Source organism: Bos indicus x Bos taurus, chromosome X (assembly GCF_003369695.1).
Source record: "Bos indicus x Bos taurus breed Angus x Brahman F1 hybrid chromosome X, Bos_hybrid_MaternalHap_v2.0, whole genome shotgun sequence".
Lineage (NCBI taxonomy): Eukaryota > Metazoa > Chordata > Mammalia > Artiodactyla > Bovidae > Bos > Bos indicus x Bos taurus.
This window is the reverse complement of record NC_040105.1, coordinates 136,948,566-136,967,017: the sequence shown is the minus strand read 5'-3', so window position 1 is coordinate 136,967,017 and position 18,452 is coordinate 136,948,566. Positions and strand designations below refer to the sequence as shown.

The following is an 18,452-nucleotide window of genomic DNA, read 5'->3' as shown; positions in this document are numbered from 1 at the left end:
TGATGCTGTGAAAGTGCTGCACTCAATATGCCAGCAAATTTGGAAAACTCAGCAGTGGCCACAGGACTGGAAAAGGTCCATTTTCATTCCAATCCCAAACAAAGGCAATGCCAAAGAATGCTCAAACTACTGCACAATTGCACTCATATCACACGCTAGTAAAGTAATGCTCAAAATTCTCCAATCCAGGCTTCAGCAATATGTGAACCGTGAACTTCCTGATGTTCAAGCTGGTTTTAGAAAAGGCAGAGGAACCAGAGATCAAATTGCCAACATTGACTGGATCATGGAAAAAGCAAGAGAGTTCCAGAAAAACATCTATTTCTGCTTTATTGACTATGCCAAAGCCTTTGACTGTATGGATCACAATAAACTGTGGAAAACTCTGAAAGAGATGGGAATACCAGACCACCTGATCTGCCTCTTGAGAAATCTGTATGCAGGTCAGGAAGCAACAGTTAGAACTGGACATGGAACAACAGACTGGTTCCAAATAGGAAAAGGAGTACGTCAAGGCTGTATATTGTCACCCTGCTTATTTAACTTATATGAAGAGTACATCATGAGAAATGCTGGGCTGGAAGAAGCACAAGCTGGAATCAAGATTGCTGGGAGAAATATCAATAACCTCAGATATGCAGATGACACCACCCTTATGGCAGAAAGTGAAGAGGAACTAAAAAGCCTCTTGATGAAAGTGAAAGTGGAGAGTGAAAATGTTGGCTTAAAGCTCAACATTCAGAAAACTAAGATCATGGTATCTGGTCCCATCACTCATGGCAAATAGATAGGGAAACAGTGGGAACAGTGTCAGACTTTATTTTTCTGGGCTCCAAAATCACTGCAGATGGTGATTGCAGCCATGAAATTAAAAGATGCTTACTCCTTGGAAGGAAAGTTATGACAAAGCTAGATAGCATATTCAAAAGCAGAGACATTACTTTGCCAACAAAGGTTCGTCTAGTCAAGGCTATGGTTTTTCCTGTGGTCATGTATGGATGTGAGAGTTGGACTGTGAAGAAGGCTGAGCACCGAAGAATTGATGCTTTTGAAGTGTGGTGTTGGAGAAGACTCTTGAGAGTCCCTTGGACTGCAAGGAGATTCCAACCAGTCCATTCTGAAGGAGATCAGCCCTGGGATTTCTTTGGAAGGAATGATGCTAAAGCTGAAGCTCCAGTACTTTGGCCACCTCATGCGAAGAGTTGACTCATTGGAAAAGACTCTGATGCTGGGAGGGATTGAGGGCAGGGGGAGAAGGGGACGACAGAGGATGAGATGGGTGGATGGCATCACTGACTCGATGGACGTGAGTCTGGGTGAACTCCAGGTATTGGTGATGGACAGGGAGGCCTGGCGTGCTGGGATTCATGGGGTCGCAAAGAGTCGGACACGACTGACCTGAACTGAGTAAGGGACAAGTGTCTATTAACTCGACATGGTAATGAAAATAATTATTATGATTAACTGGATAAGTAACTTTGTAATCAATGAGTTGTTAAGAACTAGCTCCTTTCTGGATCAAAACCAGATATTTCTGTTTTAAATATATAACCCAGGATAGGGAAGTATATATGAATGATGAGGGAGGGCAGAAAGGTTAGTACAGAGATGCCTCTAAAATGTATCTTTTGTTTGCTATAGTTATATATTTCCCCAATCAATTCATTATGTCAAAATTCCCTAAAAACATCTGTTTATGTTCACATTTGGATTACTAAATAAATCTCCATATTAAAACCAGGTTTCATCTCACCTATGGTAAAATTTCCTTTCTTTATAAAACGAAACACATGTTTGCCTGTGGTTTTAATTTTGAATTGAAACCATAAATAGTCAATTCAAAAGCATTTTTAAAAGTAATACCACCACCAAAGTGACTAGAGTCTGTATCACAATAATCTCCAAAATACTGCTCTTCACTGCCCAAGCACAACTGACTACTATAGATATATTTTTTATTCTCAATATGTAAATATATTTTAACGGCTAAGAGTTTTCCTTCATGTAAATTTAGCATCTTCCACATCCATCATTTGGTGTAGGCTGAAAAGCTTGGTTGACTCCTGTTCATCTGTAATAAACAGGATTTATAGGTCATAGATTAGTTTCCACGAAGTCTTTTCCTGTCTTAAAAAGAATCTTTAAATCTGTGGCTGAAGATAGATTTTGCTAACCCCAGTGCTGTTAAAGGATTAAAGCACGCAATATTGTTGGATCTAAGCACTGAATATGTACATTCTGAGCTATTTTTTTCCTCTAGTCATTATTAAAGGAAAAAAAAAAAAAAAGGTCTCTGAATCTATTTTCCCAGAGCGAATGTCCTAAGGGTGTGTGGGGGGAACTACTTCTAAATGTTAGGTAGATTTTAATGGTACTATAAAATAAAGTTAACTACCAGTAGAAACCTTACATTTACGGGTTAATATTTAAAGAGTGCTATCCCATAGATATTTAAATCACGGCCATCACCACTAATGAATGATTCTTCCAAATGATTCTTATTTCCCCAAGATAGACACTAGCTCTGTAAGTCTGCTAACAAGCATTGGTCATGTAAATTTCTTTTCTCTTTCCATTCCTTGTCAACATTTCCTCCGCCAATGGCATTGGCTCTTCTTTTGTAAAAATAACCTTTTGGCTCCCCTGAGTTGTCACACTGGCCTAAAGCCAGCAAGGGCGGTTAGCCACATAACAAGCTACAGCCATCTGTCAGAATATGCTAAAAATCAATGAGGATAGTTGGTATCCATTCTTCTGGCTAGGCCTGACTCCTCCACACAATTCTGATTTGTCATTGTGAGTTGGAGTGGTTATGTTAATATCAATTCCAAGTTCTCCCTAGTATTGACTATCATGGCAAAATCTTTCAGCAAGATTCATTTTGGTGACTAGTTTAGGGAGTCTACAGTAAGCCACTTGGCTAGACGGAAGACATAGATGCTCCAACATGACTCCAAAATTGTTCTAAGAGCAAATGTAGTAAACACGAGTGATTTCAGCTCCACAGCAACCAGCTAGACATATCATTTAACTAAAGGCCAATATCTGACAAGTTTTCAACCTCCACTGTTGAAAACTCCACCTCCCAGAAGGTAGAGAAAATGATAAGGAGAATTGCTTCTCTCACTGACTAGAAAAGAAAAATTGGTGAACTGAAGGTGACAGAAACTTTTAGGGAAAGCAACCATTTTATCTGAAAGTCCATAAGTACTCTATAAAGCAAAATCCTAGACTTCAGGAAAGTGGTTTTCTGCAGTGAAGTAGGTATGAGTCCACGCCCGGAGACAGTGAAGAAAAGGAGATGAATAAAGAGCTGGGGAGATCTGCTGGCTATTGAAATAAGTGTGCCTTGACTGGGTGCTCTCCAACCTATATTTCTAAAGAACATGTACTGAAAAGAAGGGATGAAAATCAAAGATAAATAAATATAAGAAGGCGTGGTTAAAAATGCCGAAAAGAATCACACCTGAAATGACCCTAAAGGTTGAAAAAACCTGCTAAAGATAACAGAACAGTCTTTAAAAAAAATATGTTTAGAACAAGAAGAGCAAGGATAGGCTAGACATGCAACTCATGGAATGGTATCAAATGAGTGATCATATCTTTTTTTGTGAAAAAGAATGATTCTAACCTAAAAGAGGAGCTTCCCTCATAGCTCAGCTGGTAAAGAATCTGCCTGCAATGCAGGAAATCCCAGTCTGATTCCTGAGTAGGGAAGATCCACTGGAGAAGGGATAGGCTACGCACTCCAGTATTCTTGGGTTTCCCTGGTGGCTCAGCTGGTAAAGAATCCGCCTACAGTGTGGGAGATCTGGGTTCAACCCCTGGGTTGGTAAGATCCCCTGGAGAAGGGAACAGCTACCCATTCCAGTATTCCGGCCTGGAGAATTCCATGGACTGTATAGTCCATGGGGTCGCAAAGAGTTGGACACGACTAAGCGACTTTCACTTTCACTCAACCTAAAAGGGTAATCAATATCATAGCCATAAATTGAAGCCTAATATAGGCAAGGTGCCCATAAGAAGGCACTCAGCTGTTCTAAATGAATTGAAATTACATTCCAGAGTGGTGAGAGGGCCTGCGGTTAGATGGCCTAGTCATAGTTGTTTACGTTTTGGGATTGTGGTGTGGGTGACATGTGTCAGAAGACTAAAGACCCTAATATGAGCTTTGGTTTTGAAAAGGGACACAAAGCACATGGGCGCCTTAGGTTAGACAAGGGACAGCATGCTGATTGAGTGCAAAATCCTGAAACAGGCTATTAAAAAGAGGATTTGTAAGCACTTCAAAAAAGTAGTAACCATCAGAAGGCAGCATAAATTCTTTAAGAACAAGTCATGTTAGACAAACCTCATTTCATTTCTATTTTTGATTACTGGCTTGGCAGATCAGTAAAAATGTAAGCACTCTGTATCTGGGTATCAGCAAGGCATTTGACAAGGTCTTTCATGATATGTCTGTGAACGAGATAGAGAAATGTAGAATGCTGCCTGATGGATAAATGTCAACCTGCAGGGAGATTTCCAGTGGCATGCCACTGAGCTCTGACCTCGATTTTGTCCTATATAACATTTTTATTAATGATTTACATACTCATATGAGTGAAGTAAGTCAGAAAGAGAAGGCAAAATATTGTATGACATCACAGTTATTTGTGAAAGTTTAGAAGAAATGAAACAAATGAACTTACGAAACAGAAAGAGACTCACAGACTTAGAGAACAAACTTATGGTTGCCAGAGAAGGATAGAGGGAAGGGATAGTAAGGGAGTTTGGGATGGAAATGTACACACTACTATATTTGAAATGGATAGCCAACAAAGACCTACTGCCTAGCACATGGAACTCTGTTCAGTGTTATGTGGCAGCCTGGATGGGAGGGGAGTTTGGGGGAGAATAGATACAGGTATATGTATGGCTGGGTCCCTTCACTGTTCACCTGAAGCTATCACAGCATTGTTAATTGGCTATGGGTGCATGCTAAGTCGCTTCAGTCGTGTCTGACTCTATGTGACCCCATGGACTGTAGCCCACCATGCTCCTCTGTCCATGGGATTCTCCAGGCAAGAATACTGGAGTGGGTTGCCGTGCCCTCCTCCAGGGCATCTTTGCAACCCAGGGATGGAACCAACTCACGTCTCCAGCACTGGCAGTCTGATTCTTTACAACTAGTGCCACCTGGGAAGCCCTTATACAAAAAAAATTTTTTTTTAAAAAAAAAAAGAGCAAGGCATATCTAACAAACCTACAAATGACACAGTAATGAGTGTAGTACAGTGCAAATACTTTCTATGGCAGAATTAGAATTCAGCTACATCTTAACAAGATGAAATCCAATTAGGCTAAATCGAAGCTCTAAACCTATTTTCCACCTATATCCTTTCCATCCCAAACACACAGTTTAAAAAACCTGCCAACTATGTAATAATTATAAAATAAATGAGATGTGGCTTAGCCTTAGAACTCGTTTAAAAGTTTTGAGTTGAGTTAAATAGTGTTTTTGGTGTGTATCAGTAGTGTTATGTGTTCACCAAAAATGCAGACATTGGTTTAAAGAACATTAAGAGAAATATTGGGTTGGCCAAAACGTTCATTTGGGTTTTTTCCATAAGATGTTATGGAACCCAATATTTACTTAGAATAGGGGAGACAACTGATTATTTATCATAATGCAAATTCCTGAATGAGTCAATCAAATTGCTTGTCTACTGAGCGTTCCGTCTACCATACATCGGATCTGCTCCCAGCCTGTGCTCAATGACATCCATAGGTGTCCAGGCTATTGCTTTTTTAATCATACGACCTTCCTCTCCCATCAGCCTCAGCTGACTGAAAGAATAACTGACAAGGCTTGCCAAGAAACATGAACACTGCCTGGTACAAAAGGGATGAATTGGGCTAATCAAATGCACTCTTCTTGGTTTTTCTAAATATATTTTAAAAAGTATTTATGTATTTGGCTGTGCCAGGTCTTAGTTGGGACACATGGGATCTTTGATTTCAGTTGCAGCATATCGGAATCTAGCTCCCAGACCAGGGATGGAACCCCAGGCCCCTTGCATCGAGAGCCTGGAGTCTTAGCCACTGGACCACCAGGAAAGTCCCTCTCTTAGGTTTTTAAACCTAAGGCTAGCAGGAGAATTAGGCAGGTAGCAACGGAACAGGCACTGAAGGGAGAAAGTGCAAGGTGCTGGGAGGCACACTTGGAATCACGTGGTGCGATGAAACACTGACCCTGCTATGAGAAAGTAGAAACTGTGTGGTAGACCAAAGAAATACTGAGCTGACGATAAAAGCTATTGGACAAAGAAAAAGATAAAGAGTGGCAACACTGCAGAGAATTGCTGAGTCATATCACTGCCAGAGATCTATAGGCCTTACCCTTCCTTGTGTATTGACCAGTATTGCCTGGCATTAATAGTCTTAAAAAGATATTCTCAGTTGTTTGAGGCAGTTTGAATAACCACTGCTCCTTTCAATCCAAGAGCCTAATAATCCACGCGTGCCTTCAGCCTTGGCTGTGACACTTCAAGAGCAGACTGGACAGACTGAAGTGTGCTCTAAGGGAACAGCCAGGATGGAGGATTTGAAATCAGTTAATGTGAGGAGCAGGTGGAGGGATGGGGGAAACGTTTAGCTCTAAGTAGAGAAGATTCAGGATCAGTGAAGGGCTGTTAGATGTGAGAGGGGTTTTATTTATTTTGTGAGATCCCAGAACTAGGTCTGGAAGGAATGGGTAGAGTTAAGGGGTGGGAGATTTGTGTTCATTAAGAATCTTCCAGTAGTTGTCTGACATGAAATGGAATGCCTGAGGAATGAGCTAATGTCTTATTCTGGAGATATTTAGGGAGAGGCAGGTAACCACACAATAAGGATGGCAATATTACCTTTGAATTCTATAATGCTTCACAATGCACATTCTGTTACACTGGCTTGATCCTCCTAACAATCTGTTGAGATGGGCATTTTTATATTCATGTTTACAGATGTGGAAGCTGAGGCTCAGAGAGCTGTCATACAGCTCTTAATTAAGTACCAGGGCACTCGCAGAGTTACCTTCTATTGACTGCATGTGAAATGAACATTATAAAGGATATATTTGGAAAATCCTAGCTGATCAAGCTGATAGGGTTTCTAGGTTTTTAAAAATTCATCTTTGTGATGCTGAATATATTTTCAAATGCACAAAAAAGGTACTCTCTCTGCTCATTCTCGTATGAAAACTTATGTTCTTCTCTGCGTCTTATGAAACTGAGACCAATTAATACATTCCTTGCACAGATACAGAAGGTCCGTGGGTGCAGTTTGTACAAACATGCCTAGATGTACATTTCAAACAAGAATAGTTTTCTCTCTCCATTTGCCTGAGCCCATTCCCCACCCTCCTTCCAGATTTCCTGTTATTTGGCTTCTTAGATGAAAGAAATATGTTTGCTTATCAAGACTGCTAGTTAACCAAATGGGCCCACTGCTTTCTTAGCTATCACTAAGCCCTGCAAAGGAATTAAAAGAGTGAGTAAATCACCACCATTAGTGAAAACTCCTTGAAGATAAACATTGTTCTCTGCTTTTCTTACTTAATTCACTTCCTCCCTTTAAAAAAAAAGAAAAAGAAATGCTACGCTATACAAACCCTCTCACTAGTACCCACAGGTGCTTATTGCTATATTATCTCTTGGAAGAGATCAGTAATATCACTTTTTGAAGCTATTTAATCTAGTTAGTGATGGATGATATAGAGTTTCCTGGATGTGGGCCATAGTGTTTTCAGGTTGTTGGTGGTGGCATATTTCTGATGCTCTGGCTGGCATTTAAGTTAATATGCTGCTAAGGAGAAACAATAATTTTAAAATGTGAGTTTATTAGTCCTCCCCTTTCCATTCCAATTCTCAGATTATTGGGATAGAAGTTGATCAGAGGTGACACCAGACATTGCTTGTCAAGTAACACCTTATACCCAGTGTTTACATGCAAGTGTGTTTAGAAAAAGCTTTGGTGGTAGACCTAAAGAAGACATATAAGACAAAGGGAAGTCCTTGAGTTTAACAGACAACAGAATACTATGCCTTATTAGGCAATATTTTTCTACAACAATAGAAAGTTGTAATTTTTGGCTTAAGATAGAGTACCTAGAAATAATGAATAATTTCTCAGTTAATCACATCGAGTGCTGAAATCTATTATGATCAAGGCATCTAGAACTATGGAGGAGTAGAACTTTAATCACCTGACAAAGATTTGAGGAGGAATTTGGAAACTTAAATATATCAAGCAACAGAAACATAGAGGCTAATTTTTGATCAAAAGATCAAACTCCACCCTAATGGCAGAATCAAGTTTTGAAAATTACACATATGGACTTCTGATGGAACAAATCCATTTTCAAAATGTTTGAAGGCAACTTAGTCAAAAAGATCTTAAATAAAATGTAAACTATTGATTTTCCTCCAATTTTGCTTGGATTTCCCTGTAATATTGCAGGATCTTAAAACAAGGGACAACTCTTGAGGATACAATGACAATTTAGGTAATTGCTTGCTTTCATATGCTTTTGTGGGTGTCTGCCTATGGGGTGTTTATGCATCTATGGCTTCCTCTTCACAGGGGCATCTGCTTTGTTTGGTCTGTGTCTATGGGTGTGCCTGGATCTAGATGGGTGTGCCTGTGTGTGTCTCCAGGCTTGTGGAGGAGGTCTGCCTTTTTGCCCAGGCGTCTGGGTGCATATCAATGTATTTCTGCATCTCAGGAGCTGTCTACGATGTGTTTCTGCCCTCAGTGGAATCATCCTGTGCCAATGTTTAACTTTAGTGGGATCAATCATAGCTCAAGTACCTGGTCTCCAATGGTATGTTGCTATTCAAGACCCAGCTGTTATGCAGATGAACCGAATCCTGGGTACTGGTTGGGGGAGCTGGAGCGGCTGGGCTGGGCTGGCTGCGGGTAGTCATTGATCTCCTCTGAAGAGAGTCAGCCGCTGGGGGTGGCTTCCTGGCACAGGTGCAGGCGTGCGGAGGCGGTGGTGGCGGCGGGAGGGGTCTGAAGGTGAACTGGTTGTGTGGGCTGCTCTGCATGTCTAAAGAGGAGAGAAGAAAAACACAAAATAGAGACTGACTCACTAGGCAGTCAGGAAAACACAGCACGTCAGACTTCTGAGGATTTCCCAATAACATAATCCGTGGGATGGGGTGGGGGTGGGCGGGAGAGTTGGAAGTTCAGTCTCTCTGTAAAAATGTCACTTAACATACAAAAACACGTGCAGTGAGCTTCTGAAATGTAAGACATTCACAACCGCATTTACATGTAAATTCATCAGGGCTATAGCAGCTCTAAAGTAAACGAGGCCGCCTCACACAATTTATCAGTTTCTGCTACTGAACAAATAAAGTATCAACGAGAAGTGAGCCGATTTCCATCACTTGCAAAAGTCTCACTTTGGAAAATACCAGTGAAAGGCACAAATTTGTTGCAAGGAAAATTACTTGACACTTAAAAGTATAAGGCCACCTTCTGGCTTTCCTCAGGAAAGGATGCTAGCCTGCCTGCATGGGAGCAAAACCAAACTTCAGAAAAACAGCTCAGAAGTGTGTAACTCTCTTGGCCAGTTCCCCTTCTCCCCAACTCAGTGCTTCTTATAAAAGGGAGGCTAGGAGTTTGTTCAGGTTGTTAGACATACTTCTACGGCTGTGCAAAACACAGTCCATACCTCTCCCCTCTTTGCCACACCTTTCTAGAAGCTCAGCGATATTAGCTGCAGCTGAGACAGCAAGGAAACTATTTTTTTATGCCTGTTTGCAGAGGAGGCATCCTGGGACAGCGGTCCTCAGACCTTCTTTATTATTATTGTTTGGTATTTTTCTGCCATTTTCCTGGCAGGCAGACATATAGACAGTAAGTTAGAATTTGGCCCATGCGAAATACCCCAATTAAACCCTTTGAAAAGAAATCACTATTGTAGTTGATAGTCACATCTCTTTCACGGGAAAAACATAACAGATGTCAAGCGATTTCTTGTAACACCAGCATGTTGCCGATAAACTTTGTAGACAGCATGGCTTTGTCCCACCTCCCAAATGACTGAGACTTGAAAAGCAGAAAAATGCCAGAGGCTTTCCATGTCTAGCAAAGGGCTCAGCTGGTTTGTGCTGAGACTCACTTTGCAGTGGTTGATCAGAGGGGGGAAAAAATCACTTTCTTCAATCCTTCCACCTCAGACTTGAACTGTGAAGACACTGGCATCATTTTCATCCTTTAAAATGATACTAGTGCCTCAAGAGCATGACAAATTTTCAGCAGTGTTTTCTACTACAGGTGGTTCTCCCTTTAAATAAACTTGCTATGTGAAAAACGGAATTGTATATAGGGAATTGTGTATAGGGAATTGTATCCAATTGTATATTGGATAGGGAGTGGTGATCATTCATTTTACATGAAGCATTCTTGTAGAAAGTCAGCTACCCTTGTATATTTAAAAGGAACTAAAATGCTTCATGAATTTTCTAAAGCACTCCCTTTACTCTAGACCCAGTCCAAATCCCATATCCACTAAAAAAAAATCATCAAAAGTACTTAACATCCCATTAATTTTTTTTAAACCTCTGGATTCATACTCATGACCTTAACAAGAAGCCTGCTTTCCATCCTTGGGGCTCAATGAAGGATTGAATGCTGGGATCCAAAACACCTGGGGATTCTCTAATTTTGTAGATGAGAAAACTGACACCCAGAGAATTGTTTGTCCAGGGACCCTTGGCAAGTTAGTGGCATGGTTCAGATTAGAACCCACATCACCTCACTCTGGCCAAAGCTCCATTCACTCTCCTGCAGCTCTCTGTAATACAAGTTCTCTTCACTTTCTTAAGATGTAGAGACAACAATTCCTCCACATTTTCTGAATTCTTCACTTATGACATACCACTGCCCTGCAGTTATTTGCGTCTATGTCAGCTCCCTTCTTCTGGGCTTCCCAGGTGGCACTAGTGGTAAAGAATGCAGGATACATAAGAGATGTGAATTCCATCTCTGGGTTGGTAAGATCCCGTGGAGGAGGGCATGGAACCCACTCCAGCATTCTTGCCTGCAGAATCCCATGGACAGAGGAGCCTGGCAGGCCACAGTCCGTAGGGTCGCTAAGAGTTGGACACTACTGAAATGACTTAGCACACACTGTTCCTGTGGTAGATGATATCTCCTTTGTGTACACAGGAAGGCAGAGTGGTGTAATGAAGTGCAGCATAGTATAGTGGAAAGGGCACTGAATTCAGGGGTTTGAGTTCTTCTACCACTTGGGAACTTTACCCCCTCATTTGTCAAATGCAGACAATAATCCTTTTACCTAGTAATTACATTTAATTCATTTAACATGTGCTTGGACATAGTATGTCAGTGACTTTATTGAATGTAACAGGAGTATAAAACTTTAAGATTGGAGAATTCCTTTGCGTTCCACTCATTAGGACTCAGCCCTTTCACTGTTAAATACCTGGGTTCAATCCCTGGTTGAGGAACTAAGATTTTGCAAACCATGCACCATGGGCACCCTCCCTCCCCGCCAAAAAAACCAAGATGAGCTGGAATTGACCATAGGAATCATCTAGTTCAGCCCTCCCTCATTCCCTCTCCATTTTACAGCCAAGGAACCCAAGTCTCAGAGGTGAAGTGATTTGTTCAGTCATTCAACTTGTATGAATTTGCCTGCCTGTGTCTGTTGATTCCTAGCCTAGAACTCTTTCCATTATACTATTCTATAAAATAAATGAGTCTCTTCTGGAACTTTAGCACTTAATATTTTTATCATAAATTTGGCCTCTGAGTTTGCAATGTTATAGCAGTCTCTTAATACTCCATGTTTTTGTCCTATGTCCCCAGTTAGGCCACACGTTTCTTAGAGCAAATCACCTTCTACCTTTCTTGAATGCCACGGTAACATTGAGCACAGTGAGTACAGAGTAAGATCCCTGAAAACTTTTATTGATAGAGGAGTGTTTCAATGGTCTGTGAGACCTACAGAACCACCCCAAATGTGCCCTTGGCTCTTTCATTCTGATGTAGCCACTGGATATCTACTTAGTTCACAGAGCAGTAGGCTTCCTCCTTGGAAGTCTCAGTGAAATCTCTCCCAAAACCATGGGGAAGGACAATGATACCTGGAAGAGGGAGCTTAAAATCATGTCCTCCAGGATGTGAAAAGGGCAGCAGTGACACACTGGACAGATTTGTCATCTGAATACATGAACTTAATGATGCAACGAAGAGAAGCCAAAGGTGGGAGTCCGCAGGTAGAAGAAGAAAAGGAATCAATTTTGGGTCATGTGTTCAGAACAACTTCCAAGCAACATGTGTGAGATCTGCTAGCCTAATGAGTAGGTGTTTCTGTCAATACAGTTGGTCAAAGAAAGAAAGTTTTTATTCAGTACAATTGCTTGAAAGAAAGGATCGCTCATTATCGTCTGGATTTAATGCATGCTGGATTTCCCCAAAATCTTTTTTTTTTTTTTAGAAAACTGTTTCATATCAGTTCAGATAGAACTCTCTTGTTTATTGTTGATTTAACCCCAAAATCTTTCTGACTCGTTTTTAATCATAAAAAAATGATAAAAAAATTCTACTTCACTGAAAAGTACAATCCTGCTATTATTATAACATATTCTGTCATTTCTGCCTCAGGTAGAACTGCTTTGTATAGTCATTTTTATTATATATGCTTATATGTATTGAAAACATACATTTTGACTATATATACATATGTTCTTATTTATATCTATTTTATTGTGTACTGTTGTTCCTACATTTTGAATATGCTGAGGTTTCCCTAGTTGTTCATACCATCTTTAAAGTATTTCACGATATTGGACTGAGTAGAATATATCCGGACCTTAAGCCTTTAAGAAATACAAATCATCTCAGCTTCATTCTTTTTTTCACTTCAGGAAAAAGATGTGGGGAATACACTCATTCCCTCCCAAATGAAGTAATTTAATCCTTGGGCTCCACGAAATGGGATTTCTCAACATTAAACATTAATAAAAAATGCATGAGGGTTCAGTGTCAGGAGCTCTAGAACACCAATTGCAAGGGGTTAAGAGTCACTCACTTCCGAATGTATCTGGCAACCATACGTTTCTGTGCCTGAAAGAGACATGCAAGGGAGAGGGGGGAGTAGCGATTATGCAAATGTGGGTATCCAGACATACAAAGCTTTCTGAGAGTAAATTAAGTTTTCAGATAGAAAGGTCTAATTCACATAATATTCTTGGATAGGAGCCAGTTTCAGGTTTAAGGTCCTAAAATAACTTGGAAAGAAAATCTCTCAGGGGCGGGTAGGGGTAGGGGTGGGATTCCTCCAAACTCTGTATCCAAGGCATTTTAGGCACGGCAGAGCTATTAACAGAAGTATAAGCCTTCAGAAGCAATGCTGTCTGTCACCAAAAGGTAAGTGGGAGAAGAAAAGTTGTCATGCATAGACTTTCCCCCCCCTCTTTTTCTGCAAATAAACCTTCTGGATCATGTGTTAGAGAAACTTTGCACCAGAAATTAGAATATATCTTCCCAGAAACACTGTGCGAGGACTGCTCAAGATATCCATCAGGGTGTTTCACCCCTTTCATTTCATTAACACATACAGTCCATTCAGTTATAAGGTGATGACTGCATTTTGAAAATTCACCGCACTATCACAGAATCATGCATGGGTAAGGGTCTTATGGGAAAAATGGTGTTTGGGCACAATATCTGAAGGGTGCTTGTGAAAGTGGGTGTCAGAAGGATCGCAGCTTATGAGTTATTGTGAAGTGGTGGAAGGAGGGCTATCTGAATCAGACAGGGAGTTCTAACACCAGATGTGGGTGGGCAAGGCTTCTAACACACATGGTGAGCTAAGGTAGCCGGTAGATGTTTCAGATGTAAGCATGTGCATGTTTTGTATATTCGTCCATGGCTGTATCTGCTGTATGTGGTCTCCTGCATGCACCTAGTATTTTTAACAGATGGAATCGCACATGTGCAAATGTGAAATTTCTCTTACGTTCAAATTGTTCTCAAATGTACTAATAACATGGGGACAAATCAATGTTTTCAAAACAAGCATTGTAGCAGAACTGACTGTACAGATAAAATAGCTTTCAGTAGGTGTTAAAAATATTGTCATTAATATGGTAAAGTCAAATAGATTTTTTTTCCTTAAACAATTTGACCAAAATAGACACAAGCCTTGTTTTGCAAAGTCTATGTATTTAACTAATTGATCAGTTTTCTATAATGACACTATGACAATACAGCCTCAAATATGTTTTGTCCCAAAGTTACTATACAGTATATGTTGCAAAGGGGGGCACATATATTCCTATAACTCAAGGGAAAGGTCACAGGAGGTCAGAGAACATGTATGTACTTCCTCATTTAGTCTGTTTCATTACCCCTTTGGCTAAAGTGGGGACAGCATCATGATGCTTTGGCTCCAATTCTGAATCCAAAAAATGTCTGAAAATGTGAGGTTTTTTTTCCTAACTCATTTGGTGGGAAAACCTAACCAGAACTGATATGATGATATTTCCAGTCTCTCTGCATTTCATTTAGTGAATTCCCCTACTTTTAGCTGTGGAAATACTGATGTGTTTTATGAAGTGGTGCTGGCCCACATCCCAATTCAGGGGTTGCACAATAGACAGTGTATCTTTATGCTATTGCCTTTAGAAAGTCTTAAAAATTCTAAATTGTAAAATAAGTGTACCCCAAAGATTCTAGATAAAGCATTGAGTCTGTATTATTATTTAAGCACCTCTCTGAACTCTTATGAGGCAAAATTAATTAATGCTTCTGACGGCCTTAGTAATCTACATGAGCAAAGAACATCAGGGCACCAAGGGTTATTGCCATAACTACTTATGTCAAGTCTCTTGAGGCCAATTATAAGGCTTTGGTTTCTGGGATTGGTTTTCTGAGCTATTCTCTGTCCTAGGAAGGAGAGGGAATAAAAAGAAACAGATTTAATAAAAACAAGAGAGGTTTATTAGTAATATTAACTATTCCTACTAATTTTGCCTGCCAATGCAGGAGATGTAAGAGACACAGGTTCAATCCCTGGGTTTGGAAGATCCCCTGAAGAAGGGCATGGCAATCCACTCCAGTACTCTTGCCTGGAGAATCCCATGGACAGAGGAGCCTTGCAGGCTACAGTCCATAGGGTCGCACAGAGTTGGACAGGACTGAAGCGACTTCGCACACTAATTCTCAATGGATATTACTACTTTAGAGTACTTGTCACAAGTAGCCTTCACAACCAGTGAGGAGGCAGTTATACATTTGCATGTTATGGCTAATATCCATTAACTTGATAGTGTTCAGTGATCATCAAATTAGTCCTAAGTGTATCTGGCTGTAGACATTTCTGTTCTTAACCTTATAATTATTATTATAGGCTCAAAGAATATGGAGGTAATAAAATTGGTTTTCTGAAGAAAATGGAATAAACAGGTATACCTTATCATTCTTCTGGCTCAAATAATACTGCTTTAATATTGATATACTAACAGTCTTTAATAAAAGCAGATTCATTAGTTAAATAAACCATTAGATTGAGAACAGAAATAAAGTCTATTACATAGCTAATGTTTAATAGATGTGTGTGTGTGTGTGTGTGGGCATGTGAGGGCTTCCCACATGGTGCTAGTGGTAAAGAACTTGCTGCCAATGCAGAAGACATAAGAGATGCGAGTTCAGTCCTTGGGTCAGGAAGATCCCCTGGAGGAGGGCATGGCAACCCACTCCAGTATTCTTGCCCAGAGAATCCCATGGGAAGAGGACCTGGCATGCTATATTCCATGGGTCACAAAGAGTTGGACACGACTGAGCAACTGAGCACACACATGGGCATGTGAATGAGTGAGACATAGAGAACAACAGAACGAGGCAGAAGGAGAGAGAAACAGAGAGGAGAACTCACAATGACAGCAGATGACTGTGGGAGAAGAGTCACAGAGGCCTGGGGAAGGCTAACAATAATAAATTATAATACCATCAGGCTGACATGGTTTCAACCTGGTGCTGGATTTCTTCCCTCTGCATGGCTCCTGAGCCCTGCAATGTTATGTATGATTGTAAAGTCCATCCCTTTGAGGACTTTAAACGGTCCTCTCAGTAAGCCAGCAAGTAAGAGATATGCTCCATTAATTTTTGTCAGTTAGATTGATCTTTGTTACAACCACTAGAAATAAAGCTGAACACTGGAGCACCTACAATCCTTTGACATGTTTGTGCTGAAACTCCTATTTACACTTCAGTCTCTCCATAAGCTGATGCATATCTTTAAAGGCTGTGCTGGTCTACCTCCTGAAAATCTAGGTCTCATTAACTTCCTTTCCTGCTCTCCAATCAGTTGTACAAGCGAAACAAAGAGTCAGATATACACAAGGCAGCCCTCTTCCAATCCATTTCTCCCTGTCTCTATTATTGGGGGAATCCAACTGTGCCATGCACTGTATTGGCTTTACATAGTGCAATTAGCCAATCTCAGGCATAACAGTCAATATTCCTACCGACAGTACCTGGTTTGTTAACTCAATCAACTGTCTGACAAAGATTAAGACAAACTAGGACTTTACAACCAAGAAAATAATAGAAAGAAAGAGAGGACTGTGGCTAATGCTATTTTGGTTAAATTATTCATGTAAATGTATAAACTAATTTTCTTGGTTGTGAGAATACAAGGAGGATACATCTTCACTTATATTTTCAGAGTAGCTTGATGATGTTAAAAAGAACAAAAGAAAAATGAAACCAATACATTTATTACCTATTTATTTTTCTATGCAGAATGGTAAAGAGCTCTACCTTGTGACAAAATTTGGAATTTTAAATGTCAGATTCTAAATATTAATATATGGTATTAACAATTCAAATTAAATTTAGTGGTTGGCCAAAGCCTTTTTCACTATGGTCTTGAAGGAAACTCTGTTATCCATTATGTACCATGAAACATGAAATAGATAATTGCCCTGTTTTATCTTATGCTGACAGTGATGCTGTGGCTTCCATTATTAGGCAGTGAAGTATATCAAAAAGAAAATATAAAAAGTAATGATCCTTAAAAGTTCACATTTACTTTATACTCAACTAAAGTCCTATGTAGGTATTTCAATTATTTTCAGTCCCCAAGTTCATTATTTATTTGCAAGTAGGTAATGGAGGGTTATGAATTAATTGACAGTGAATCCTTTAATAAATTGGCTAATAACAGATATTGTGGAATTTTACAAAGTTTTCATTTTCAGAGCTTCACTTTTTTATTAGACTATTAGAAATGGTCACCCTATATTTGTTCAAAAAGCAACAGATAAAAATCTTTCTAATGTTATTTATAAAAATGGAATTCTGAATGTTTGAAGCACAAATCAAGAAAACATTATGACTGTGTCTAAAAGCTCTAAGAAAAATATTTTTCAAACCACCATATGTTAAATAATGAGGGCAAACTATATTGAGTAGTAAAAAACAAAAAGAAAAATCCCTAGAGGATAAAAAGAAAACATGGAGAACTAGGGAAGACTGGGGAAGGTTTTAGCACCTCCATCCCAAACTTTTCAACAAAAAGAATGAAGAAAAAGTACTTGTTATTAAAAATTAATACCTTGAAGAGATAGTGAAGGACAGGGAAGCCTGGTGTGCTGCAGCCCATGGGGTCGCAAAGCGTCGGACATGACTCAGCAACTGAACAACAATCTTACATTAACCATTATATAACCATCATTGTCTGGCTATTTGGTGAGAAACCTCCTCCATACCCTGTAGGTACTCTCCCAGGAATAAGAGAAACCCATGGATACCAAGTGAAGTGGTGAAAAGGGGCTCCAACATCTATACTGGGAGATTGAAAACACATGTAGTGTCCACCAGGGACAGTGGGAAGAGACAGCCCTGTTATGGCTGTATTCACATGACCCAGATGATTCTCCCTCGTTTTCATCTTTGCTCTAACTCAGCAGTTCTCAGCTAGAGGAGCCAAACAAACCAATGTTTTGCTATCACTTGTTACTACAATAGAGGACTCAAGTTCACAGACAATTTATTTTAAAAATGGTGGATGAAAAGGTGATACCTCTAACAGTGCCACTCCGAGTTACCCTTGGATGTGCTTTCCTGGATAGGAGTAAAGGGGTGGGGCTATAGCTAGTGCTAGGAATTGGAACAACTCTGATCTCAGAAACAATTTCCATATTCTCATGCTTGCTGAATGATTCTATGCATACCATGGACATGAAGAAAATTTGGTTATTCACACCCCCAAAAAAGAAAATAAGGGGGGGAAATTGGGGGAAAATCTTCACATTCTCACAGGAGTGTCTGACACACGTACATTATTCAGATATGCTGCAGCCAAAAAAAGAACTGTGATCTTGATGGAGGATGGCAGAACACCAGTATCTTCCAGCAACCTTTCTGCCTGATAGATTTTGGGTTAC

At 40.0% G+C, this 18,452-nt stretch overlaps 1 protein-coding gene across 6 annotated transcripts in view; it reads right to left on the bottom strand.

Moving 5' to 3' along the window:
• TENM1 (teneurin transmembrane protein 1) overlaps nt 1–18,452 on the bottom strand; it is a 908,231-nt gene that overhangs the window by 407,014 nt on the left and 482,765 nt on the right. For all 6 annotated transcript variants that reach the window (XM_027535180.1, XM_027535182.1, XM_027535183.1 and 3 more), the window contains one exon: nt 8,833–9,073. In XM_027535180.1, the coding sequence (XP_027390981.1) occupies nt 8,833–9,073 (241 nt within the window). The remainder of the gene's footprint in view (nt 1–8,832; nt 9,074–18,452) is intronic.